Genomic DNA, 25,085 nt, shown 5'->3' on the forward strand with positions numbered 1-25,085 from the left:
ACCCTAACCCTAACCCTAACCCTAACCCTAACCCTAACCCTAACCCTAACCCTAACCCTAACCCTAACCCTAACCCTAACCCTAACCCTAACCCTCTTCTCCTCTTCTCTCGTTTTTCGCTTCACGTTTTGACCTCACCCTCCGGTGTTCAAACGCTGTGTAGCCTTCGAACGACGGCTGGGACGCGAGCTACAACAACAACGAGGAGAAGAAGGAGGACGAGAGGGAGAGGGTTGGTGACCAAGAAATCAACACGGATGAGGACGAGGAGGATAGGGTGAGTGTTAGAGGGGCCATGGTTAGGGTTGGGGGTACTAGAACAGGCAGCTACAATGAGCCGGGTGAGGAGGGCAGCAAGGAGTTAGCTGCTGTGAGTTGTCCGAGTTTGGTTTCTGCCTCCAGGCACTGACGCTTCCTTGTTCTCTCTTGCTGGCTTCCACTCAGGCTCTAGCTCGTGACTTTAAGGGGAAAGGAAGATCGGGTGTGACGGTGCGTGTCGAGGAATCGCAGAACAGCGACCGAGGAACAACACCCGAGGTGAGTCCCCTCTCTTCTTCCTCCTTCATCAGCCGTTCTGATTTACTCATGGCCTTTTCTCCTCTTCACAGGAAACCCCTGCCTCGCCCGACGGAGCGTCGTCTAGCCCAGACGCCTTTACCGATCCCACAGCTCTCGTAGGTTCCCTTTCCCGCGACGCGTCGAACAAAGCCTGCGCTCGAGCTGACCGCCTTCCCCTCCCCTCCTTTGTCTTCCCCTCCTCCAGAGCCGCCCTCGTCTCGATTACAGAGTTCCGGGATCTTCAAACAGGATCCCTCGAGCGCCGTCCCAGACGCAGGGTGCGTCGACTCCCTCCAACATCCCCGCCTCGATCCCTTCCTCCCAGCCGACTCCGAGCCAAAAGCCCAGGATCGCTCCCGCGCCTGCCAATCGGCCTGTTGCTACCCCCGCCAAACCCACCAAAGGGAAAGCTGGAGCCGCCAAGAAGAAGTGATCTCGTCGTGCCTTGTCGCGTCTCATCTCCCCTGCGTCTCATTTTGCTCTCGATTCCTCCTCTTGTCGTTCTCTTTTCTTAGGTTCTCCTATCTATCATTCTGTGTGTTTATCTAGCCTTCGTTTGCTTTGCTGAGCTCTGTGATCTATGTCTATCTAAACCCGTTCTCCACCCTAGCAACAGATTCAAAAACGACCCACTTTTGAGAAGTGGGTTCCCCGTCCACTTCTGAGAATTGGCCTCGGAGACGTGTCGACGCTCAAAAGTCGGTCGAGCAAGCAAGGGAGGGAACCCACTTCTGAGAAGTGGCCTCGGAGACGCGTCGTCGTCGCATCTCGACCTCGACTCCGTTGTGTTGCTGGAAGAGGTGAGTTCGGAGAGATCCGCCCAGCTTAAAGACTGCTCCCACAACAACCGTCTCCTATCCTCACAGCAAGCCCCTCGACCTGAGGGAAGGTCGGAGAAGAGCTCGATGAGAGGAGTTGACGAGCAGAGGCAGCACCGGCAAGAGAAGAGTAGGCCGAGGTAGAGAAGGAGGACAAGAGGCGAAGGAGGTGAGCGACGTCAGTGGTGATGGTTTCGCGTTGGAGAGAAGGTAGAGAGGGAGTGAATTTGCCGAGGTGGTGACTGATTCGAGAAGGAGGGACGCCTCCGCCGAAGGGATCCTGTGTCGAGACGACGAGACCAATCTCGATGTTGACAGCGAGGTGAGCGAGTTGAAGACTCGATGTAGCTGTAGGAGAGAAGAAGAGAGGATGTTAGATTGGGGAAGAAGGAGTGGGAAGGGAGTGAGAGAGGAACGAACCAGCAAGATGAGCTCCCAACCAGAACGCGTCACGGACGAACTCTCCTCGGAGGGTCAACCCTCAAAGCCATCGACTCCTGCTTCGTCGTCTCGCCTCTCGGATGGGTGTGAGCCTAGGAGACCAAATAGAGGAAGGAAGAAGGTCAGCTCGAGCTCGGATCTCGCAGAAGAAGAGCCGGTGAAGGAGAGAGGTCGAGACTCACCATCGTTCGAGCAGACCTCGCCCGAAACCTCACCACTCCCACCTCCACGAACGTCTCCCTCCTTTTCCACATCCAACAGGTCCAGAGCCATCCCGAAATCATCTCCTACCCCGTCAACGACCTCCCGACCCTTTCCCTTCCATCTCGAACCAGAACGAGCGTCTTCCTCACTCTCGTCCCACCCACCGTCTCCTCCCTCTCTCTCCTTCTCCGCCTCTCCCTCCTCCTCCGAATCACTCAACCCTGTTAACTGCGACAGCTTTTGGAACGAAGGAAGCTGTCCCAAGTCGACCGAGTGCAGGCGAAGCTCATGAGAAGGGAGGGGAGCGGAGTGGAGGAGAGTGGGAGGTCGGGTCCTTGAGAAGGGAGGAAGTGGTAGAGAGGGTGAGTGGTGGGAGGAAAGTGTAGTTGGTAGTGATGAGTCGAGCTGGAGATAAAGGAAAGCAAGAAAAGGAGTCAGAATACACGTTTTGCTTCGCTGGGAAGGAGAGAGAGAGGTGAGCTCGGAAGACCGAGTCATTTCGTTCGCTTCCCTTCCCTCCCTTCCTTCCTCCCTGGAACGAGACCCCTTCCCGGCATGCATCCACCTCCCCAGCATTTCCAACAACACCCAAGGGAACCCTTCCCCATAGAAAGACCAAGGACCAGCCCTCTCTTCCAAGTCGAGAAGAAAAGGGAGGCAGGGGAACAGCGAGGAAAGAACGGTCGAGCTCACCTAGGCTTCGAGTCGAGAACTGCCGCTTGTACGGTGCCAAGAACGAGAATGCTCTGCTCCTGTGGTGTAAAACAGAGGAGAGGAGAGAATGAGCAACCCTAGAAGGGAAGAAGGGAGGAAGAAGCGAGACTGTGGTGGTTGGTGGGAGGGCGGGAAGTTTGTTCGGAGTCCCTGAGCAGCCGTTGTATATATTCAGCTCGACTTGAAAGCTCGAGCCTACTCTATACAAACATCCCGGTATCCCAGTGAAACTCCCATCTATATATCGGTTGGAGGGAGGGAGGGAGAGACATCGAAAAGAGCGAAGGAGGGAGGGAGGGAGGGTGGAGAAGGAGCTCACCTGAACCGAGCTGAAAATCTCCTCCCCTACTAGATCCCAAGAAGCGAGCAGAACGGAGAGGTGTACTGGTGATGGGAAGAGTCCAAGGAGGTGAAGAAGGGAGGTGGGGAGGTGCTGTGGTATAGAGTGGGCGGAGGTCGAGGTCGTCGTTGGGGAGGAAGAGGGAAGTCGAGCTTGAAGTGCCCGTCGTTCAAGAGAGGTTGCCTCCGTTCTCAGTGCGTATACCAGTAAAAGTTTCGGTTGAAGGCTTAAAGGGACGAAGTATACATCCGCTCAGGTTTGCCCCTTCAAACGAGAAGATTTTCACCTCGGCAGCTTGAGAATCAGCATAGGCGAGGCGAGAGCGAGCTTCGTCTTTGAGCTCAAGCTCAAGTGCATTCTTTGTCGGTTCACCCAGCAGGCAATTTTTCAGCTTGAGCTTAGCTTATCGGAGGGAGCCATCTCAGGAATGTATAGAAGGGCTCCACCATCTCAGATGAGCACTCGCCCCTCTGGAGTATACAGAAATGAAGGTCGCGTTGAAGCGGCCTTCCCACCCGGTCAGACCGGCCCTGAGATTGGACGACGCGAGACTGATCAGCTCTCCCAGCTGCAGGTTTTCACAGACGATCTTAGCTTTTTGGTCCTTGAAGACCGCCCTTAGCTAACGAGCAACGACCTTTTTTCAGATCAGCAAATTTTGCACTTTGACTTTGGGCGCCTCGGCCAAACTCCTACCTGTGGCTCGCCTGAGAGAGAAGGTTTTCACTAGAGGCTTATTCCTTCTAACCAGATGGGCGTCCATAGGTATTCGTGAGCTCCAGCTATTCAGACATCTACGAAATGGGCTGGAGTATACAGGGGGAGCTCAAGCACTGGGCAAGGAGGAGCGTTGAGCTTGCCTCGCTTCCTCCCTTCAACTAGATCGCTTGCCTGAGAGGGAAGCTTTTCACTAAAAGCTTATTCCTCGCACCCGAGCTGGCGGGCATATACCTTCCTTAACTCCACCTGTTTATATGCCGAGAAAACTGGCTGGAATATACAGGGTGCCCATGGGGGGAGGAGAGAGGAGGAAGAGCTCAACCGGCCTCTCCGTCTTGATCGCTCGTCTGACAGAGAAGTTTTTCACCATAAGCTTATTCCTCGCAGCTGCAAGGGCGTTCACAGGTATACCTGAGCTCCAGCTATTTACATACCAAGAAAACGGGCTGGAATATACAGGGAGCAAAGAAAAGGAGAGGAGAGAGCCTCCGAAAAGAACTCGCGGAGGTTGGCTTGAAGGGAGGGTTAGGGTTGGACAGAGGCCTCGCGCCGATCCTTCTGGGGGGAGGAAGATTTGCTCGACGGACTCGGCCATCTGATACGTTACAGAGAAGGGGTAGATCTACCGCCTCCCACCTTCGGATTGTCTTTCGGGCAAAGGGGAGAGGAGGAACAAGCCGTCAAAGTCAGTCGACATTTGAAAGCTCTGGGGCGCTTCGTCTTGCTTCGTCGACATTTTCGTCGACTACAGGGCGCATCAGGCTCTGGCACGGTGTCTATTAGGTAAGGGAGATGCTCTGTCAACAAGGCAGTTTTTCCACTAGCAACTTTTCCTTCTGATACATTGTAGTCAAGTTGTAGATCTAGATGCCCGTGCTTTCCGTTTGTGATTTGGTGAAGGAGGGAGGGAGAACGAGCCGGTCGAATCGCCGTGGAGTCCGTGGAGTCGCCTGGAACACCTCGACTCCACGGATCCGTGGAGTCGGGAACCCAGAAGCTCCACGGATCGAGCGTTCCAGCTAGCAGGAACGGTTCGCATACCGGTAGGAGCGTGCATAGAATGATGGTAACGACCTGAAGGAAGGAGCAGGGAAGAAAGGGAAAGAAGGTCAGTCGCGTCGAGAGTGGAGCGAGGGAAGGAGACGAAACGAGAAGGAGGGATGCTGACGAGGTGAGAAGTCTGTAGGGAGATGGGAAGAGAGTAAGTTAGCTACGAGAGGGTAGGGCCAAGCGGAGAGAGAGAAAGCAAGACTCACGGAACCAGGCAGCCCGTCGCGTCGAGAGCCCGAGACCAACATCTCCCAGCAGAACGGTGCTCTCCCCTCGAACTCCTGCCCCACCTCCACAAAATCGAAGCTCTCTACATCGGCTACGTTCACCTTCGAGGAACTCATCCTGTGAAAGGGTTCCATCCTCTTCACCTCCTTCCCAACACCGACCTTCGTCCTAGAGAGAAGGGCTGCCGTCCAAGCCACCTTTCCTCTCGTCGTCTTCTGCGAACGTTCCAGCGCTGACATCACCTCCTCCATCCCACCTCGCCGAAAGAAAGCCTTCCGAGCGTCCTGGGTCCTGGTCATCCGAAGAAAGGCGATGAGGAACCGTCGAGGTGAGAGGTGATGGAGGGGTAGGAAACTGACGACCTTGCTGACCTTCTCCTTTGGGAGAAGAGGACTAGAATCCCATGGAAGAGGGAAGTTGCGTTGGTCGTGAGCTGCTGGGGTTGTAGGTGGAGGAGGAGGAAGGAGAGGGCTGAGCTTGAGGGAGAGGGGAGGCTTCTTCGAGGGCGAGTTTGGAGTGGTGGGAGGGAGGGATGGGATTGAACCGAAGTGGGGATGAGAGAGCTGGTCGTGGAGGGTTCTCGTTGGAAGAGTTGCCATGGTTCCACGAAGGGAGAGGAAGAGCTCGAGTCGACGGAGAAGGAGCGAGACCTCGCCCTTCGTTTGACGGTCTGTTCGAGGGGATGAGCCATGGAGAACTGAGAAGCAAAGTGGTAAAGTGATAGAGCGTAAGTAAGAGCGTCTTACAAGACAACAGCTGAGACAGAAGAGCTCATTGAGAGGGAACGAGAGCTTCCAGGGAAGGTTCGACTTGTTTTGAAGAAGGAAGGCGCAGGCAAGCTGACTCTGACTCGATGGTAGACGGCTCTGAGGAGCGAGATGGGAGCGAAATCGATAGGAGGGTGTTCCTGAGTTGCTGAGACCGCGTTCGGTTGAGAGTCGGATGATTTGGTGAAGGAGAAAGGGGAGGAGAGTGGTGGTTTGGAGGAGGAGGACGAACGAGAACGCGAAGGCGGTCAAGGGAGGTGGTTTTGCCCTTTGCTCCTTTGATATCTGACGGCGGGGCATCGTTCAAGGGCCAAAATTTTGGCTCCGGGAAGAGACGAGTGCACTTCATAGGTCATAGAATTTTGAAGGGAATCCAAGGTGGAAGAACTTTGCCTCGATTTCTCGAATCCACTCCTCCAAAGAGACGCGTCAGGAACCAGCCGCTCCGCCCGAGGAAGAAAGAGCGGCTGGGACGAGTCTAGCGCTCGCCCAACTCTGCGTACTGGCCTCTCTTGTCTGCCTACTATGGTTTCCACTCGAGACGAAGTTTTTTCTGCTTCCATTCTGGATAGATATGTAAATTTGACGCGCGGTCTCATAGTATTCCCACGTTTCGACGCGTTTTAATGGCGAATCAAACCCACAGGGACTGTCGGCCGATCCTCACTCTGCGCGTTGTGATCCTGGGTTGGCAACCACTCCGAGCACTCCGCCCTTTCGTACGGCCAGGGTCTGACTTCCGCTCATCCTCGGCTTGCGGCCATGTCTTGCGCTCATATTCACATCTCTTGAAGCAGCCTGAGTCGGTGGAAGGATGAATGGACGGGTGACCCATCCCTCTGTTCGAGCGCCTTGACTTCCCGTTGCATCGGCGTTGTTGGACCGCAGAGGGTATACCCGCTGGGGAATGTGTATAAAGGGTACCGATGCCAGTGTTCTGAGTCGAAAATGTTTGTGCTGTGGAAGCGAGGCCTGGGGAGAGGAGAAGACGACATGGGCGGAGAGAGACTGGACGCGTGGAAGCGAGCAAGTCAGGTGGATGATCATTGTGTAGGCGTAGATGTTGATGATGCTGCATTTTGAAGCAAGAGTAAGGTCGTGAAAGGGAAATCAAGAGATTCGAAGGATCACCCTCTTCGCCGTCTGAGTCCAGATCTTCTCGTCGTTGACGTTGCGTCCGACCATGACTCCGAGATACTTGAAGTTTTGAAGGCGATGTTGGATCCGATCCATCGTCCTGGGATGAAACCTGTTTGATCTGGGTGGATGAGAGAGGGAAGAACGGTGAGGAGACGGTCGTTGATCGCACGATGAAGAATTCTTGCGTCGATGTTGATAAGAGAGACCGGTCGGTAGCTCTTGATCTTGTTTCGAGGTCCGCTTTGTGAAGGAGGTGGATCTGAGCTGTAGAGAGGGAGGGAGAGAGGGAGAGAAACGACCCGAGGTCGCGACTTGGTTTAGAACGTCGAGGAGAATCGGCTCCGTCACCGACCAAGTTTTGAGGTAGAACTCTAAGGGAAGACCGTCGTTTCCTGGCGACTTCCCTCGATTCGCCTTAATCGCTGCCAGGTGGAGGTCGTCCTTATCGAAAGGAAGCTCGACGTTGTTGGCTTCCTGTGTGGGCGTTTAACTCGGGGAAGTTAGGTGCTAGGAGGTTAGGAGGCTTTGGGGGATGTGGGCTTGGGCTGTTTGACGTGAGTCGACGAGAAGGATTCTTGAGGCTGAGAAGGGGGACTGAGGCGAGAGAAGGGAGAAGCTTTCGAGAACGGAGAAGGAGTCTTGAGAAATGATCAGATCTGCAGGCCAGTGATTGATGAGTTAGAAGAAAGCTAGGCGAAAGAGCGTCTTTTATACTCGAGGAGGGGTTTCGGGCTCGGGGATGAGAGCGAAGAAGCCCGAGACAAAGATGCTAGTAGAACAAGCCAGAATCATCCAAACCCAAAAGAGAACCCACCAGAAGCACCGCGCCTAAGAAAGAAAGAGCTAGAATGAGAGAGAACGAGCGAGACAACCGAAACCAAACCGAATCCAACAAGACGACCGTGCGAGAGAACCACCCATTTGAAGAGACGCGACGGCGGAGCGATGTGGGCGAGGAGGAGAGTGGTGAGAGGAGGAGAGGTTGGTTGGAGTATTAAACTAGAATCGAGAAGGAAGTACGAGCGAGAAACGGAGTCAGAGAAGGAAAGAGAAGGAAAGAGAGAGAGAGAAAGGACGACGCGTCGAGAAGGAAACGAACCTGATCGTCTCGTTATCCCGGCCTTCAGAGATGGCTAAATGCGTCTAGAAGTCGTATCCGTGCATCTATGAAGTGTAGGCGAGAAAACAGAAGTCAGCGAGAGCCAAGGAAAACGGGAAGAGGAGAGCGCAACGCGTCGAACTGACCTGAATCCCTGAACGAGTAGCCACAAAGCGAAAGCTCCCTATGTATCGGCGTTCCAGACACCTAGGAAAGAGAAGAGAAATGAGCAAGTCAGCAAGAGAAGGTGAGAAGCTAAGAGGAGGAGAAGAAGAGCAAAATTATAAAGGAGTGCGAGAAGAAAGGTGGGCAGGCGAACCGAGGCGAAGAAAGGAAAATCATGTCAAACCCTCATCTCCCTCTCAAACCCCCACACCCCGGCTGAGAGCTTTGTTGTGACGTAGTCGAGGACGTTGTCGTGAGCGATGTTGGTCGTTGGTCGAGGCGAGCAGAGGTTGGTGTCGTAGTCGAGGACGAGGCCGCTCATCTCTCCTGGGGAGGTGTGGGTGACGAGGAGGTCGTCTTCGAGCTCCGAGATGGTGTCTGCTGAGCGGACCTGCTTGAGTCTGAGGCGAACCGAGCGGAGAGGTCTCTGAGCAGAGGGCGAAGCTCCTCCTTCGTTAGTTAGATCCCAGGCTGTTCCAGGGTCGTTGGGATGTTCGTCGAGGGAGAGGTCGTGAAGGCGACGAATCTGAGCGGTGATGTAGGCGACGACCTTTGGGTTGTCGAGGTGATGAGTTCCAAGCTTGAACATCCCTTCCCCGTACTCGGCAACTCCCGCTACAGAAATCCGAAGGCGAATCCGGTTGTGTGTCGAGGCTGGGCGTTTAGGAGGCTGAAGTTGGTCGTACGATTGGGCGTCCGACGAGATGGACGGCGAGAGGTAGAAGCGATCGAGTCGTCGTCGAGCATTCCCGGCTCCTGGGTTGTTGGTGAAGATTCGAGTTTCGGGATGGAAGCGGCGATAGGGATCCTCGAGGGAGAGAGCAGAGGTGAGGTTGATCATCTGCTGTAGACCGATTTTTGCTGATGGGGAGCTGGGTTGCCTGCATCACAGAATGAGATCCGAGGACCCACTCACTTTCTGTGGAACGGCGCGTAAGGATCTCCTCGAGTGAGAGGATGAGGAAAAGAAATATTCGTTGCTCGACGACGCGACGCGTCTTCGGTTCGAGAGGGATAGGAGAGGAAGGTAAGAGAAGAGAAGACAGTGAACTTCGCGACGGCCCAATCTCTGAAGACAACGTCCACAACCCCAGATCAGCATCTCCATCGAAGGCTGAACGGATCCCTCGGGCGTGGAATCCCAGCAGCGATCGATGAGAGGTCAACAAGCCAGGGGAGGAAGCATTGGGGCGACGACGATGAGGGAGGTGGGACGGAAGAGAGAGAGAGAGGGGGAGAGAGATAGAAAGAGAGAGAGAGAGAGAATTGGGGGAGGAGGAGGCAAGGAGGGGAGAGAAGAATGAAACCAGAAGAAGGAGGGAACGGAGAGATGAGAGGGGAGGGAAGTGACGTCGAGCGTCCGCTCTGCCTTCTCCATACCGCTTTCCCCGTTACCTCTCCAAGATCAATCCGAAGTTTCGAAGAGAAAAGATCGCTCCGAAACGACGGATTGCGGGGTGGAGGGAGAAGAGGGAGGAAGGCATCGAAAGACGGGACGAGCGAGGAGGGAATGGAGGAAGGAAGGACAGGAGGAGAAGCGTCCGACCTCGACCCCTACTCCCAAGAGGTGGTCCGAGGGAGGGAGGAAGATGGGGAAAGACGAGATGGGAAAGAGAGAAGAGGAAGATTTGTAGGAAAACAAGAGGGGGAGGGGGAGGGGGAGGGGGAGGAAGGGGGAAACTCACTCATGCTCGAGCTCAACACCTCGCTCCCTTCCCTCTCCAAACAGCCAATCCCGTCGCATCCATCCATCCGGAACATTCCATTCCCAGGTTCCAACCATACCAAACCATCCAGGAAAGGCTTGTATATGGACGCGAACGAGCCGTTGAGCGATGTCGAAGGGGAGCCGAGGAGGAGTCGATGGAGCGAGGTGGAGGGAGGGAAGGAAAAGCGACCGACGATGCCATCCACGAGCGAAAACACAGAGGAAGATTTCTAGGGTTGAAAGGATGTGGATGTTGCTGAGTGGAGTAGAGGTTGAGCTCTGGAGAAAGTTACGAGAGAGTAGGAAAGTCAGCTTCGTTGCTCTTCCCTTCCTTCCAAGCTCAACTCGTCCCTTCCTTCTTCTGCCCTTGCTTCTTCAGCTTGATCCATCCACTCATCTGAGATTCCATCTGCTGCGCAAAAACATACCTTGCTATGACTGGTGGAAGAAGTGAGAGGGACGGAAGGGGAGATGATGGCCGTGGGGTGGGAGATGAAGGGAGCGTTCTCTCGGCGGGGTGTTTTTCCGTTCCCTCTTGGCTGGGGAGGGACGTGAATCTTTTCTTCGGTCGGGTTGAGTTGGACGTTGTTCTAGGTGAGGGGGAGCTTGTTGGGTGCGAGTTGGATCGAGATCGGTGTAGAACTCGGGGTGGGCGTCAGTTGGGAACCTCTCCTCCCTCCTCCGCCTCTCCCTCTCCCCTCCCGTTGGGCGAGAAGAGGTTCCCAAATGAGATTCCGAACGAACGAGGGATCGGACGAACGAGCTTGAAAGGGTAGAAAGTAGTTTGGTAGGTTGACTACTATTTGGTTACCCTCCCGAGCGGAGAGAGTAAAAACTTCACTTCGGGCGTGAGTTGGGAACCTATGTTGCTCGTTCCCCTCCTCTCCCCCTCGAGAGGTTCCCAAACAAGATCCGAGACGAACGAAGAGAGCTAGAGTCTCGAAAAGCTCACTCTCGGGTCGTTTGGGTTGAAAACTCTTCTCGAGCTCACTTTGGGTGAGATCGATGAAAATTTGACCAAGCGAGGAGAAAGGGGAACCCTTCAAGCAAAAGAGCAAGAATCGAGACTGCGCGTGAAGGAGGAAGTCTATGAACGCGCTCAAACTCGCTCCTGGCTCGGAAGAAGGTCTAGTTGGAGAGAGTATACTCGCGGCGAGATCGAATTGAACCTGAACGAACGAGTCCGAAAGGGAGTCAGTGCGGTTGTCAGGGTTGGTTGCTGAGGATGCATGATGTTTTTGAAGATTGAGGAAGTGGTGAGAATGTAAGGTTTAGAGTTACGGATTGTGGAACAGTCTCAAGGTGCTTGAGGAACAAGGGAAGACCGAGGGAGAGCGCAGAACGCAACTGAGTGAAGGAGGGAAGGTGGGAGCTCTTATGGGCCAGGAAAAGTTCTTCTGGTTCTCACATTAGTGAAAATGTTACAGGCTGAGGTTTCAGCTTCCCTTTTGAATATACACACCTCACATGCAGTTTTTGCTTCCTTGACAACCAGGAGCTTCTAACTTCGGCCGGCCATCCCAATTCACAGCGCCGATTTCTGCTCCTTCCCCACCAACCACAACCAGCTCCTACTCTACCATGCCCTCCATCACCCCAGAACCAGAACCCCATCCATCGCTCAAAGCTCTGCTATCTACTCTTCCTGATGAAACCAAGGTTTGTTCACTACAAGACAGTGAAAGGTGTTTGCAACTCAAACGAAGCTCACGAGCCCCTTTCCCTTCCTTCCTTCCTTTCTTCCTCCACCTCTCCCACTTCCTTTCTCTCCCCTGCAGGACATGCTTACTCTCTTGAAGGACTGGCCATGGGGACTGTCGAGATGTAGAGATGAGGTGAGAGCAGCACAAAGGAGGAAATTGTGCAGAGGGAGAGAGGAGCCATCAAGCTGACGCCCAGCCTCCCTTCCTTTGCAGATCAACTACTCGAAGGAGCTGCTGGGGGACTACCACTTTCCCTCGTCAACTCTAAGGGAGGGAGAGGAATGGATCTGTTCTGTGGAGCCTCTCCTTCGTCCTGAACGAAGGAAAAAGCTGAGGTTGGAGCAGGTTTCCAAAGAAGTCAATGATGTGAGGTTGGAAGCTGGAGACTGGGCTGTGGAGTTTAGAGAAACCCATATGGAGTTGGATCTAACACTTGTGAGTCGGTGATTAGTGTGGGAACATTGGTGCATGGACGAAGGATTGCTGACTCTGTCATCTCTCTTCTTGCCTCTCAAAGCTGAGTCGGCAAACAAGGTCTGAAGGATCCACCACTCCCTGCTTAGCACCTACTCGGAGGGGATCAGAACTACCCAAAGTGCGTCCTGCTCTTCTGTGTTTCACTATCCAATTCAAAAGAGTCTGAGGGGAGCTTTGAGCTCATCATAACGTTCTCTTGCTTTGCAGTTTACAAACCGCCGGCCCTCTTGTCCAACAGCCTCCCAACCCCAACCCACTCCTTCCTCCTCCTCCTCTCTCCTAACCCCTATCGAAAACACCTTCCGCCTATCACAGCACATCTCAATCGCCTCCTACACCTTCATCAGGGATGCCTACCTCGCAGGACAAACCTCTCCCATCGGCCTAACCCATCACTCGACCGAGAGGAAGTGCAGGCTTTCAGTTGGGAAGTGGCTGGTCAAAGAGGGGAGAATTGCATCATTGTTGGTGGAGGTTCAGGCACGGAAGGGGATGGGAACAGCAGTGGTGGGGAAGGAAGCAAGGGGGAGAGGCACGAGGAAGAGAGAGATTACAGAGGTAGAAGAGGTCGAAAACCTTCTTGGATCCCCACCTTCCCCTCCTCTTTCTCATCTCACCTCCATATCTCAAACTTCCACCTCATCAATCTCCCCCAAACCTCCCAAGCCATCAAAACCAAGTCCTTCTCCGTCTTCCTCTCCGCCTCCTTCCCCCTCCCTCCCTTCCTCAACCGCAAGACAACCCCCCCACTTCTCCACCAGCAAAGCCATCACCACCGCTCTCATCCGGATCCTCTCCTCCTCTCCACAACTAGAGCTTTGCCTCATGGCTCTCTACTCCTCCATCACCAACTCCAACCCCACCCTCTTCCCTCCGAGCTCGCCAGGATGGAAGGCAATAACAAGGGCTGTTTTGAGCCGGGGGAAGTGGTTTGAGAAGACAAAGGACGGACTTTGGAAGTTAAGGACGAGGGGCTTCGATTTGGAGTAGGAGTGAGGAAGGGCCTGGATGCGCGTGGACTAGGTTTTTGATGTTGTTAGTTGGCTTTTGTTGTTGGAGGTACCTTCTCTGTACTTTTCTACAAAGCTTCCTTTTTTGTCATCACTCTTTAGTCCTTTGAACCTCTCCCGTAGTTTTCACGACCTTTGCCACTGTGTGCTTGTCAGGGAATGACCCTTGCTCCTTCTCTTTCCCTTACTAGTTCTCTAACTCTTCTCTGTACTTACCTTTCCCTCTCTTTACTCTTCTCTCTTTCTCTCGTGTTCTCTCAGGTGTTCCTTAAGAAGCTGAGCCCGTTCGCTCGACGCGTCGCGTCTCCCTCTCTCAACTCAACCGAGCCCTGCTTGGCCTCCCTTCTCTACCTCCACTTCTCTCTCTTCCTGCTAGCTCTTTCTACACGTTTCTAGTTACTGGTTACTGCCCGTACCCTCTCGTTTCCTATAAAAGGAGGCCTTCTGCCTCCTCTCCCTTGACCTCTATCTTGACACACCTTTGGATTCACACCTCCTTCTCTTCTCGCAAGCACCTGATAGTCCCACGAACCATCTGCTGATCCCTCCTGTACTCTCGAGACCTGACCCCACGCTCAATCCTCACATCTGTCAAGGTCAACCTCCTTCACCTGCTTGCGACCTCCACCCTTCGACCCCTCCTCCCCTTCCTTCGTCAAACCTCTTCCCTTGCCCAAGCTTGTACTCACTCACTTTACCCACCAAACCGCCCCAAAGAAAGAAGACTAACCTCTTTGAGTACTAGACCGTTTTTTGTTCAAAAGTAGCGACGAACAGCGAAGAAAAGAAAGACTCGTCCTTCTCTCGCCACCACCTCCTCCTTCCTTCCTTCGGTCACCTTCTTTGCTCTCCCTTGCTCCCACCTCGTCCCTCAAGTCTCTCAGGACTTTCCCTCGATCCTCGACCCTTGACTCTCCATCCTCACTACATCCTCGTTCTTCGAAACATCATGGATACTCAGCAACAGCCAACCGACCAAGCTCAACAACCTCCTTCCTTCCCCGACTTTGTCTCGATCCACACGCCCAACTCTCAAGAATGGTTCCTCGAGTTCATCAACTACAGCAACCAGCGAGAAGCAGCAGAGGCCCAAGCTCGAGAACGGGTCTACCAGAATCGACTTGAACAAGCGATCGCCGAAATCCAGCACCTTCAACAAGTCGAGGCCAACCGACCTGCTCCTCCTTCCCTTCCCATCGATCACGTCCCTCACTCCGCCTCCTCCTCTCACGAGCGAGAACCCAAGGTCGCTCCTCCCACTCCCTTCACTGGCAAGATCTCGGAAGCTCTCAAATTCATCCTCAAGTGCGAGCTCGTCTTCGACGTTCAACCTCGAACCTACTCCTCCGACCTCGCAAAGGTCACCTTTGCCATCACCTACCTCAAGGACAACGCCTTTCATTGGATTCGTCCCATCCTCGCCACCGAAAAACGACCAGCCTGGTCTCTCGAATGGCTTTCCTTCAGAACCCAACTGCTCAAGGACTTCGGCGACATCGACATCAAGGAAACCTCTCGACGAGCTCTCGCTCGTCTTCGTCAAACCGGATCCGCCACTCTCTACGCCATCGAATTCCGTCGCCATGCTTCCTTCCTAGACCTCTCCAACGAGTCTCTTCGAAATCCCTTCTTCAATGGGCTCAAGGAGGACGTCAAGGACAGGATTCTCGATCCTCTCTCTTCCCACCTCGCCACCTTCGACACACTCGTCGAGGAATCGATCCGATGGGACGGTCTTCTCTACAACCGACGAAGACACGCCCCTGCCATCACCACCTCCTTTGCCAAACATTCACCTTCTTCTACCTCTACTACTGCCTCTCCCACCTGGACTCCCGCTCGATCAATCGGCGGACCCTCTCCGATGGACGTCGACGCGACTTCAACCTCTCGACCTCGTGGACCCATCACTCCTGAGGAGAGGAATTGAGGTCGAACTCTTGGTCTCTGTGGTTACTGTGCAGGATCGGGTCACTTTGCAGCTGACTGTCCTCTGGCCTCTTCTTGACGCCAGACGATCTCTTCCCTTGACTACTCCTCCGTTCCTCCTGCTACGGTCACCAACCTTGAGGATACCGAGTGAAATAGCTTTGGTACTCCTCCTCTCAACCGTCCTACTGCAAACCCATCTTCGCCTTCGTCCCCGCCAACTGTCAACCCAATCGCCTCCAACTCCCTCGCTTCAGCTTCCCATGCTCCCCCCGGTCGCTCTTCTCCTCCCATCACTTCCTCTCACCCTCCTCTCCTCATCTCCAGCACCTCACTCACCGACTCCCTCTCACCTTTTTATCATCCCAATCCCTACTCCCTCCTCTCCGTCGAAACCTTCTTCTCGGACGAGGATCACCTCGTCGTCGAAATCTCCCTCGGTTCTGGATCCTCGCTCATCAAGACTCACGCGATGCTGGATTCAGGAGCCACTTCATGGATTCCGAGTTCGCTACTCTTCATCAACTCGATACCATCGCCAAGCCCGTTCCTCGAGAGCTCGTCGTTTTGGACGGACGACCCATCTCCTCCGGCGCCGTAACTCACCACACCACTCCTCAACTCGTCTCGATCTCCTCCTCCTCCTTCCCCGTCCACTCGGAACTCCTCTCTTTCAACCTCACCTCACTCGGCTCCTACCCTCTGATCCTCAGAATCCCCTGGCTCAAGAAGCACGAACCCACGATTGCCTGGTCCTCGCACTCGCTCGAATTCCTCTCGGATTTCTGCGAGCAATCCTGCTTTCCTCCTGCTTCTGAGCGCACGATTTGCTACCCCACCTCGTCCACTACCACTCCTCTTTCCAAGACACCCTCAAGTCCTCGCACTTCTCCTCGTCCTTTGGTCGTGACTCCCCAAGTCGCGTCTCCTCCTCCTTCGCCTCAGCCCTCGCCTCCTCCTCGTACCTCGACTCCACCACCATCTTCGCCGCTTCCACCTCCCCCCGCCGCTTCAAAAGCTCCTCGAATCGCTATCATCTCCGCCGCCGCCTTCGCCATGGAAGCCGTCGCTGGAGACTTCAAGAACGTCTACTCGATGTCAGCTTGCTACTCTCCTCTTCCAGCAGACGTCGCAACTCCTGGAATCCCCAAAGACGACACTCCCGATCCCGCCTTCGATCTCAGCTCCCATCTCCCTCCCAAATTCGCCGAGTTCAAGGCGGTCTTCGAAAAATCCTCAGCCGCCAACCTTCCTCCTCATCGCTCGTACGACCTCAACATCGAACTCGAACCTGGTTCCTCTCCTCCCTTTCAACACATCTACGGACTCTCAGCTACCGAGTTCGACGCTCTGAAGGTTTTCATTGAGGAAAATCTCGACAAGGGATTCATTGGACACTCTTCGTCTCCCGCTGGAGCTCCCATCCTTTTCGTCAAGAAGAAGGACGGATCTCTTCGTCTCTGTGTCGACTATCGGGGCCTCAACAAGCTCACTCTCAAGAACCGTTACCCACTCCCTCTCATCCCCGAATCCCTCGATCGACTTTCCAAAGCTTGATTCTTTACCAAGCTCGATCTTCGCGGCGCGTACAACCTCGTTCGAATCGCTCCCGGAGACGAATGGAAAACACCTCGACGACATCCTCATCTACTCCATCGACCGTTCCTCCCACACCAAGCACGTCAAGACTATCCTCGCCGCTCTCCTCGAAGCACAGCTCTGGGTCAAGCCAGAGAAGTGTGAGTTCTACAAGGAGGAAGTCGATTTCCTAGGCTACATCGTTGGACGCGACGGCGTTCGAATGGATCCCAAAAAGGTCTCCGCCGTTCTCGATTGGTCTCCTCCCTCCTCCGTCAAAGACATTCAAGTCTTCCTTGGTTTCGCCAACTTCTACCGTCGCTTCATTCATCGCTTCTCACACATCGTCGCTCCCATCACCAAACTCCTTCGAAAAGGAGTTCCTTTCAACTTCGGTCCCGAAGCGCTCTCAGCCTTCAACCTCCTCAAATCCTCGTTCACCTCCGCTCCCGTCCTCGCCGTCTTCGATCCCTCGCTACCACTCCTCCTTCAGACGGACTCCTCCGACTTCGCCATCGCTGGAGTTCTCTCCCAACTCTCACCGTCGAACAACTTTCCTCATCCCATCGCCTTCCACTCTCGAAAACTCAACCCCGCCGAACTCAACTACGAGATCCACGACAAGGAAATGCTCGCCATCGTGGAATGCCTCCGGGAATAGAGACAGTACTGCGAAGGCCATCCTTCCAAGATCACCATTCACTCGGATCACGAAGCTCTCCAGTACTTCAACTCCTCGAAGGTCCTCACTCGTCGTCAAGCTCGCTGGTGCGAAGTCCTTGGAAACTTCAAATTCACCATCGTCTACAAGCCTGGATCGAAGATGGAGCTTCCCGACGCTCTCTCCAGACAACAGGGACTTTCGGAAGGGACTAAAGCTTCTCAGCAAGCTCCTCAACGGGTTCTCAAGCCAGGTCAGCTCGTCGTCGACGCGTCGCTCCCTCCTCTTTTCCCTCCCTCCTCCACCGTCTCGTCGGTCCACCTCAACATCTCAGCAGGGTCACAACCTCTTCGCAGGTCTTCCCGAACAACTCTATCTCAACCTCGCCCCTCGTCCTCAGAAACTCCGTCGTCCTCGCTCCCTCGTCCTCTCCCTCGGCAGACTCCCTCGAAACCTCCTCAGAAACCTCGTAGTCCTCGTACTCCTCGTCCTCTCCTTCGTCCACCACCACCAAGCGCTCCTCACCTGGAGACGCCATCCCTCGAACCACCTCAGGTCCTCGTACCTCCTCCTCAGGCCGATCTGGATCCCGACCTTGTCGGCCGCATCCAACGCGCAACTCTCCTCGATCCCTCGTTACTCAGAATTGGACAGCTCCTTCGCCATCCAACCCTTCCCCTCGACTACCAAACGTACAGAACCCTCCAAGGATGCTCCCTTCATCCTACCCTCGACCTCATCCTCTTTGATTCCCTCGTTCGAGTTCCAGACGATCATCAGCTTAGCCTCGACATTGTTCACTCCTGCCATGGAACCATCCTCGCTGGTCACCTCGGTCGAACCAAGACTCACGAACTCCTCCGTCAATCTTTCATCTTCCCCAAGGACTCTGACTTCGTTCAGATCTACGTCAACGGATGCGACGCTTGCGTTCGAAACAAGTCGACGCGTCGCAAACCCTTCGGTCTTCTACAACCCATTCCTCCTCCCCCTCCTCCCACAGCTCCTTGGCGTCAAATGTCTATGGATGGAATCGTCAAACTACCTCTCTCAAATGGATTCGACTGCATCCAGGTCTTCACGATTGATTCTCCAAGTCCGTCGTTTGCGTCCCTTACAAGGAAGACGGATTCGAGGCGCCGGATCTATGTCTTCCTTCCTCACCAACTTCCTCTCCCTCCTCGGCGTTCGTCCTCACTTCACCACCGCCTACCATCCTCGAGGAAACGGCCAGACGGAAAGGGCAAACCAAGCCGCTGAAACCTACCTTCGCATCTTCTGCAACTACTACCAGGACAACTGGAGTACCGTTCTTCCCACCGGAGTCTTCGCACTCAACAACTCTCGCTCAGCTACAACTCTCGAAACGCCTTTCTTCGCGTCGAGAGGCTGGCATCCCCTCGCTCCCTCGGACTTTCCACTCACTTCCCTCTCCCACAACCCCGCTGCCAACGCCGAACTCACCGCTCTATCCACTCTCCATTCCAACATTCACGACTCCATCCTCCAAGCCCAAGAACTCCAGAAGAAGTACTTCGATCGGAAAGCTCGTTCTCCAACGAAGCTCGACGAAGACGGCGACGAGATCGACCTCTTTCAAGAAGGAGATCTCGTCTGGCTCAGCTCTCGAAACGTCACCACCGCTCGACCCTCTTTCAAACTCGACGCTCAAAACCTCGGTCCTTTCAAGATCGTTCGGAAACTCTCGTCCATCACCTTCGTCCTCGATCTTCCACCCACCCTCCAAATCCACCCCGTCTTCCACGTCTCCCTTCTTCAACCCTACTCTCCTGGCCACCCAAACCAACAACAAGACCCCGCTCCTCTCATTGAGTTCAACTCCGAAGAAGCCTTCATCCCAGAGCGGATCGTGGACCACGAACGACGCGACGACGGCATGTACTTTCTCGTCCATTGGGAGGGCTATCGCGATCACGACGACACTTGGGAGCCAGCTCACGGCCTCAAGAAACTTCGAATCCTCAACAACTACCTCCGTCTTCATCCTGAAGCTCATCGTTAATTTTCTTAGACGCTCGAGAGACCTTCGCGTCTTATTAGGGGGCATCTGTCAGGGAATGACCCTTGCTCCTTCCCTTCCCCTTACTAGCTCTCTACCTCTTCCCTATACTTACCTTTCACTCTCTTTATTCTTCTCTCTTTCTCTCGTGTTCTCTCAGGCGTTCCTTAAGAAGCTGAGCCCGGTCGCTCGACGCGTCGCGTCTCTCTCTCAACTTGACCGAGCCTTGCTCGGCCTCCTTTCTCTACCTCCACTTCTCTCTCTTCCTGCTAGCTCTTTCTACACGTTTCTAGTTACTGGTTACTGCCCGTACCCTCTTGTTTCCTATAAAAGGAGGCCTTCTGCCTCCTCTCCCTTGACCTCTATCTTGACACACCTTTGGATTCACACCTCCTTCTCTTCTCGCAAGCACCTGATAGTCCCACGAACCATCTGCTGATCCCTCCTGAACTCTCGAGACCTCTTACTACGCTCAATCCTCATAACCCTCCGGTCTCCGCCTCCCAACCAACTCTCTCCATGCTTGGATCAACAACTTGACTTTTCTCGAAGCTGAGACCCTCTATAAAAAGCTACTGTCCATACTGATCAAAACTAAACCTAAAGTATTACTACGTCGTCGCACCTCGTTTCCTCTCGTTTCGTTCCTGCCTCGATTACTTAGGGCAGTTGATGATAGCCTTGATGATTCCCTTTCCATCTCGACCCTTCCCGTCCTTGGTCGCAGCAAAAGCCTCGACGGCTTCGGTGAACTCGTATCGGTGGGTGACGAGAGGCTTGAGGTCGATCTTTCCGGAGGCGACGAGAGAGATGGCGAGAGGCTGAGGGTTCCGCGATTGAATGGAGAAAGAAGACAAAAGTCAGTGTTGAAGCAACCCGTGAAGAGAAGACGGAGGAGAGAGAGAGTGAACAAACATAATCTCCAGATCCGTATCTGAATGATCCAACGAAGGTCGCCTGCTTGGTGGCGAGGGAAGTCAAAGGAATTTGAACGTCGGGAGATCCCATTCCAACTGTTTCAATTCAACGATAGAAGTGCAAAGAAATCAACAAAACTCTCTCAAAGAAAACGAGAAGCCTCGACGCGGCGTGATTCGAAGAACTCCAAAACTCACCCTGAACGTACTTCCCCTGTTCCTTCACCAAAAAGCAACCCATCTGCACACACACCTCCGCTCCCGACGCCTCGATGACGACATCTACGGCTCCCGTTCCTCGCTCGGGGAGACCGAGCTTTGCTCGAAGCAGACCAGTGGCTCGACGGGAGTAATCCATCCGCTTCTCGTTGGGCTCAAGGGGAGGAGGGAGGAAGGTGGAGGAGGCGGCGTAGTTTCCAGCAAACTCAAGTCGACCAGCGTTGATATCTGAAGTGGAGGAAGGAGGCAAGAAGATGGAGGTTAGAAGAAGGAAAGGGGAAGGGGAAATGAGAAGAGGAGGACGCACCGATGGCGATGACCTGCGAGGCTCCGAGAGCTACACCACCGAACAAGAGCCAAATTCAGCGCGAGATCGACTCAAGGAGACGAGTGAGAGTCAACGTACCCTTAGCAACAGCCATGCAGAGAAGTCCAACAGGTCCAGCACCGAAAACGGCGACGATTTGACCGGCCTTGACTCCAGCGAGGTTTGAGACGGAGTGGACTCCGACGCTGAGAGTGAGAAATAAAACGAGTCAGGTACACTCAGATTTGAGGGCTGAGAAAGGACGTACGCAAGAGGCTCGATCATAGCACCGTCCTCCATGGTCATCTGCTCGAAGGCGGGTCGAGGGAAAGAACGGATCAGCGAGAGAGCTCTCGGCCAAAGTGGGCAGAGAACTGAGACTCACAGAGTCAGGGATAAGATGAGCGATATCCGAGGGAAGGGAGTAGTATCGTCCGAGAGTTCCTCCAGTGAAAGGAGGGGTAGCTACAAAACGAGAGATGGAGACGAGACGAGTCGAGTCGAGTCACGTCAGCTTCGCTTTCTTCTCCTTCTCCTCTCTGAGAGAGAAAGTGTGACTCACCAGCAAACTGCATATCGGGACACAGCTCGTAGTGACCACTCTTACAAGCAGGGCAAGTTCTACAGCTCACTCCGGGCTCGAGACTCACTCGGTCTCCAAGCTTGTGAGTTTTGACCGATGCTCCCACTCGGACGATGATACCTGAGGATCTGCAGAGTGGAAGGTAAACCAAACAAGTCCCTCGAGATCAGTACAGGCTTTTCAGCTCCTGGAAGCAGCAGATGGGAAAGAGAGGGAGTTCGAAGCTCGAACGACGGCTCTCTCCTCCCTCCCCTCCCTCCTTCTTCAAAAGACTCACTCGTGTCCCAACACCATCGGCTCTCCAAGAACGAAATCCCCGATACACGCATGCTCGTGGTAGTGAACGTCCGATCCACAGATTCCTGAGAACGATCCCCAATCCATCGAAGGCGGGAGGGTCAGCGAGGGAAGGGAAGGAGAGGTTGAGCTCGCGAAACTGACCGGTCTTTGAAATCTCGATGAGAACGTCGTGAGGACCCACAGCAGGAATAGCTCGATCCTCGTAGTAGGTGTCGTGGATACTGTAGAAAGACATCAGACTGAAGTCAGCTTTTTTGTTTTGGAAGAAGACAGGGTGGAGAAGGGAAGGAAGTTCCAGCTCATGTCCGTTCGTCTCCTCTCTTCCCTCCCTCGTCCCATCTCTTCCACTGCTGCTCCCTCCCTGTTCCTCCTTCCACTGCCTCTCGATCCTCTTCAGATCACAATCCGCGTGTTCAGAGGAAAGGTCGAAGAAAAGAGCTCACCCTCTGAGCACGAACGAAGGGTTGTCCCTCAACGGCTGCTCAACTCCAACTTCTTGCTTCGATCCTCCTCCGAGGTTGTGAATGGCGTCGACGATAGCGGACATGCTTGGTGTTTTCCTACTTCTGTTGTTGGGTGGGTGGGTGAGTTGGGGCTGGGTGGGTTTGGAGGTTGAGGGTGATGGTTGGGAGCGAGATGGAAAGGACGAAGCGTCGAAAAAAGAAGGGCAAAGGTCGGTCGATACGGGTCAAACTGCCGGCGGAGAAACCGTCGCTGTTGGGTGCTTTTCTAGAAGGACGTGGTGTATAGAAGGATTTCGAAGGAAGCGACGTCCTTGACGTTCGTGCTCCTTGCTTTACTGTTCAGTTTCTCCGAGAAGTTGGCTTGAAGACGCGAAGTCGTCGTCGTCACTCGCGACGCGTCGTGCCCTCGGTCCTTTCCTCCCTCCTCAACACCAGCTCCACTAAAGACCGATGGTTCTACAAATCAGCTGGAGTTCTTTTCGTAACCAACATTGTTTATCCGAGAAAGAAACAGAGAGCAAGAGAGAGGGAGATGCGGTTGACGAACAAACGGCCGAGACCGAGAAAGAAAGGGCGACGAGAGGGAGAACCAGGTGAGAACGAGAAGGGTAAAGATAGATGGAAGTGCAAAAGAGTAGGGAGAGAGAGGAGTGGCAAAGTTAGAGGAGTAAGGGACCGAGGAGCGAGTTTTTGGAAGACGCGTCGCCGACCCTGTCCGAGGAAAGAAACGAGAACGACGACCTAGAGGAGAAGGCTGGGGCTTTACACGAGTCCGTCGTAGAGGGAGAGAGCCTGCAGGGTGTTGAAGAGAGATAGGGAACGGTTGATCAGCTCAGAATTCAGTTTCAGGAGCGAGGGTTGTCGAGGGAGAAGGATGGGTGGAGGAGGAGGATGGGACGAACCTGAACGATAGTAGGATCCTTCTTACTTCCCTCGGCGAACTCCTCGTACGAAAGTCGGGAGTCCTTGTCCTTGTCCATCATTCGGAAGATCTGGGAGAGAAGAGGAGTGGGGAAGATGTGAAGAAAGGTCAGCTCGTGAGCTCTTCCCTTTCGAGAAGTCGAACCGACAGGGCAGCGACAGAGGAGAAAGAGGAAACGGACCTTGTCCACTCGCTGAAGAAAACAAAGTATAAAGATAGGATGAGGTCAGTACGAGCTACGAGACGTCGGCAAAGCTCGAGGGAGAAGAACGAGGAGCGAGCTGAAACTGACCTTCTCTGGTGTGTCCTCATCTTCTGGCAGAGTAACCATAGCTCCGGTCATCTTGTAGATAGCCGCGACGATAGCGAGCATCTCCTCGTAGGTGATGACACCGTCTCCGTCGATGTCGTAGAGAGTGAAAGCCCCTGTGGGAGAAAGACAAGGCAGCCGCGAGGAGGAGGAGGGAGGGAAGGAGGGTCGGGGCGTCAGCTTGAGATTTTTGAAGGGGTACCGACTGAGCTCGTGCGCTGGAATGTTGCAGCATTGACATCGCCCTCTATTCAAGCTGAGGAGGTCAACTCTCGTCACCCTCAAGCTCATCCTCCCCCTCGTAAACGAGACCAACCAGCTCCCCTGCTCGAGCGAGCTGAAGTCCCTCCCTCCCTGCTCCTGTCCTTCCCTCCTTCGCCAACTCGCTCCAAACCCCTCAACGCATAAAGTTGCCATGAACTCACACTTCAACTTCTCGTCCAACCTTCCTCTACTGGTTACGCTGAGTGCGCAGATGAACTCCTTGAACTCGATGGTTCCCGACTTGTCCTCGTCAAACACCCTGAAGACGAACTCTGCAAACTGAGCTGGATCTCCGAACGGGAAGAACTGAGCGTAGATCTTGATGAACTCGGCTTTGGTGAGTTGACCGGAGGGACAGTCCTTGAGGTAACCCTTGTACCTGTGGGTTGGGGCGAGAGGAAAGAGAGGAGGCGAGGGAGAGAGGAGCGAGAGGGAAGATGGGAAGAAGGAGCGAGCGAACGGAGAGCGAAGAAAGAAAGTCAGCTTGGGAGTTTGAGCGAAGACGGATGGAGGATGCGAAGGTGGCGAAGAGGGTTCTAGTGCGACCCTCGCGTGGTAGAAAAGCCTTAAAGGGAGGAGAGGAGGAGGAGGAGAAGGAAGCGAAGCAAGCAGCATGACGTACCATTGCTGCAACTCCTTCTTGTCGACTGGTTAGAGATCAAAGAGAGACTGGAGTCAGTTACAGGATAGAGGAATGTCCCAGGAGGGTTGTTGTAGAGGAAGGTTCAAAGCTAAAGGAGGGCCACGTTGGTTGGACGACAAAGGGAGGAGGAAGGAGAAGGGCGAGGAGATGACCGCCTCCTGCCTTCGCTTCCCTCCTCCCATCCTGACCCAGATCTCCCAGCTCATAGATCTGAGAGACCCACCAGCTGAAGCCTCGCAGCGTCTCGACCTTCTTTCCCCAGCGAGTCGAATTGAACCGACGAAAGCCAAAGAGCGAGAGAGCGAGAAGGAAGGGAGACGAGAAGGGAAGGGAAGCGAAAGCTCACAGTAGGTCATCTTCTGCAGATCCGTCAACTGCTCGGGCGAAAGTTTACTCTGGTTCTTTCCCATCTTGTCGTATATAGAAAATGGATTCGGGTTGGGGTTGATGATGGTTGGGAGGGAACAAGAGAGAGCGGCCAAGACTTGGGGGGATGGAGGTCGGATTTGAGAGTGGCTGTGTATCCCTCTCTTTCGGGGCCTAATCCGAGAAGATTTTTTTCATCTTGGGTTAGTCTACATGCAAGCTAGGGATTTCTGATGTCAAGTGACGAAGAAGCTGGAACGAAAAAGAACGGATCAAAGACGGACGAGATTGGGGCTGAGTGAGGGAGGCGGTCGTCAAGGGGATCTTGCGACGCGTCTTTTTCGACGTGTTTTTCCAAGGTGATCGGATATTTTTTTTTTCGGGCAGAGGTCATCTTGAGGTGTGAACCAAAGGTTTAACATTTTCTCAAGGTCCTGAAAATCTAGCCCGGCATGAAAAT

General features: G+C 54.1%; 8 protein-coding genes across 8 annotated transcripts; 3 read left to right on the plus strand and 5 right to left on the minus strand.

The window, feature by feature from the left end:
- Nucleotides 1–332: 332 nt before the first annotated feature.
- On the plus strand, nucleotides 333–991 carry BDY24DRAFT_416475 (uncharacterized protein; the record flags this gene model as incomplete). Its single annotated transcript, XM_076643586.1, has 4 exons — nucleotides 333–341; nucleotides 445–537; nucleotides 609–674; nucleotides 764–991. The coding sequence occupies 4 exons, from the start codon at nucleotides 333–335 to the stop codon at nucleotides 989–991; spliced, it is 396 nt and encodes a 131-aa protein (XP_076495075.1).
- A 392-nt stretch (nucleotides 992–1,383) lies between these two features.
- BDY24DRAFT_416476 (uncharacterized protein) lies at nucleotides 1,384–2,090 on the minus strand (the record flags this gene model as incomplete). Its single annotated transcript, XM_076643587.1, has 3 exons — nucleotides 1,384–1,724; nucleotides 1,834–1,909; nucleotides 2,052–2,090. The coding sequence occupies 3 exons, from the start codon at nucleotides 2,088–2,090 to the stop codon at nucleotides 1,384–1,386; spliced, it is 456 nt and encodes a 151-aa protein (XP_076495076.1).
- A 2,771-nt stretch (nucleotides 2,091–4,861) lies between these two features.
- Nucleotides 4,862–6,307, minus strand: BDY24DRAFT_114692 (uncharacterized protein). The gene has a single exon (XM_076635883.1). It carries the CDS (start codon nucleotides 6,138–6,140, stop codon nucleotides 4,905–4,907), a length of 1,236 nt encoding a protein of 411 aa, XP_076495077.1. The 5' UTR covers nucleotides 6,141–6,307; the 3' UTR covers nucleotides 4,862–4,904.
- Nucleotides 6,308–6,950: 643 nt separating this feature from the next.
- On the minus strand, nucleotides 6,951–7,772 carry BDY24DRAFT_416478 (uncharacterized protein; the record flags this gene model as incomplete). Its single annotated transcript, XM_076643588.1, has 4 exons — nucleotides 6,951–7,037; nucleotides 7,124–7,244; nucleotides 7,333–7,454; nucleotides 7,695–7,772. 4 exons carry the CDS (start codon nucleotides 7,770–7,772, stop codon nucleotides 6,951–6,953), a joined length of 408 nt encoding a protein of 135 aa, XP_076495078.1.
- A 1,952-nt stretch (nucleotides 7,773–9,724) lies between these two features.
- Nucleotides 9,725–10,423, plus strand: BDY24DRAFT_393939 (uncharacterized protein; the record flags this gene model as incomplete). Its single annotated transcript, XM_076641118.1, has 3 exons — nucleotides 9,725–9,798; nucleotides 9,925–10,183; nucleotides 10,352–10,423. Coding segments are annotated over 3 exons (315 nt in total), but the record flags the coding sequence as incomplete, so codon positions are not given.
- Nucleotides 10,424–11,423: 1,000 nt separating this feature from the next.
- BDY24DRAFT_114718 (uncharacterized protein) lies at nucleotides 11,424–13,291 on the plus strand. Its single transcript, XM_076635884.1, has 5 exons — nucleotides 11,424–11,611; nucleotides 11,731–11,787; nucleotides 11,869–12,090; nucleotides 12,173–12,250; nucleotides 12,340–13,291. Exons 1-5 carry the CDS (start codon nucleotides 11,534–11,536, stop codon nucleotides 13,120–13,122), a joined length of 1,218 nt encoding a protein of 405 aa, XP_076495080.1. The 5' UTR covers nucleotides 11,424–11,533; the 3' UTR covers nucleotides 13,123–13,291.
- A 6,593-nt stretch (nucleotides 13,292–19,884) lies between these two features.
- On the minus strand, nucleotides 19,885–22,279 carry BDY24DRAFT_353048 (NAD(P)-dependent alcohol dehydrogenase). The gene is made up of 11 exons (XM_076637750.1): nucleotides 22,100–22,279; nucleotides 21,798–21,877; nucleotides 21,634–21,718; nucleotides 21,336–21,484; nucleotides 21,159–21,238; nucleotides 21,042–21,079; nucleotides 20,873–20,979; nucleotides 20,774–20,803; nucleotides 20,446–20,694; nucleotides 20,246–20,343; nucleotides 19,885–20,151 (listed from the first exon to the last, which is right to left on the minus strand). Exons 1-11 carry the CDS (start codon nucleotides 22,201–22,203, stop codon nucleotides 19,987–19,989), a joined length of 1,185 nt encoding a protein of 394 aa, XP_076495081.1. The 5' UTR covers nucleotides 22,204–22,279; the 3' UTR covers nucleotides 19,885–19,986.
- A 272-nt stretch (nucleotides 22,280–22,551) lies between these two features.
- Nucleotides 22,552–24,720, minus strand: FRQ1 (frequenin). Its single transcript, XM_076641119.1, has 7 exons — nucleotides 24,606–24,720; nucleotides 24,239–24,263; nucleotides 23,778–23,995; nucleotides 23,335–23,468; nucleotides 23,224–23,235; nucleotides 23,023–23,112; nucleotides 22,552–22,912 (listed from the first exon to the last, which is right to left on the minus strand). Exons 1-7 carry the CDS (start codon nucleotides 24,667–24,669, stop codon nucleotides 22,883–22,885), a joined length of 573 nt encoding a protein of 190 aa, XP_076495082.1. The 5' UTR covers nucleotides 24,670–24,720; the 3' UTR covers nucleotides 22,552–22,882.
- Between the last annotated feature and the right edge of the window lie 365 nt (nucleotides 24,721–25,085).

The sequence above is a fragment of the Mrakia frigida genome, assembly GCF_051309035.1.
Source record: "Mrakia frigida strain ATCC 22029 unplaced genomic scaffold BDY24scaffold_22, whole genome shotgun sequence".
Lineage (NCBI taxonomy): Eukaryota > Fungi > Basidiomycota > Tremellomycetes > Cystofilobasidiales > Mrakiaceae > Mrakia > Mrakia frigida.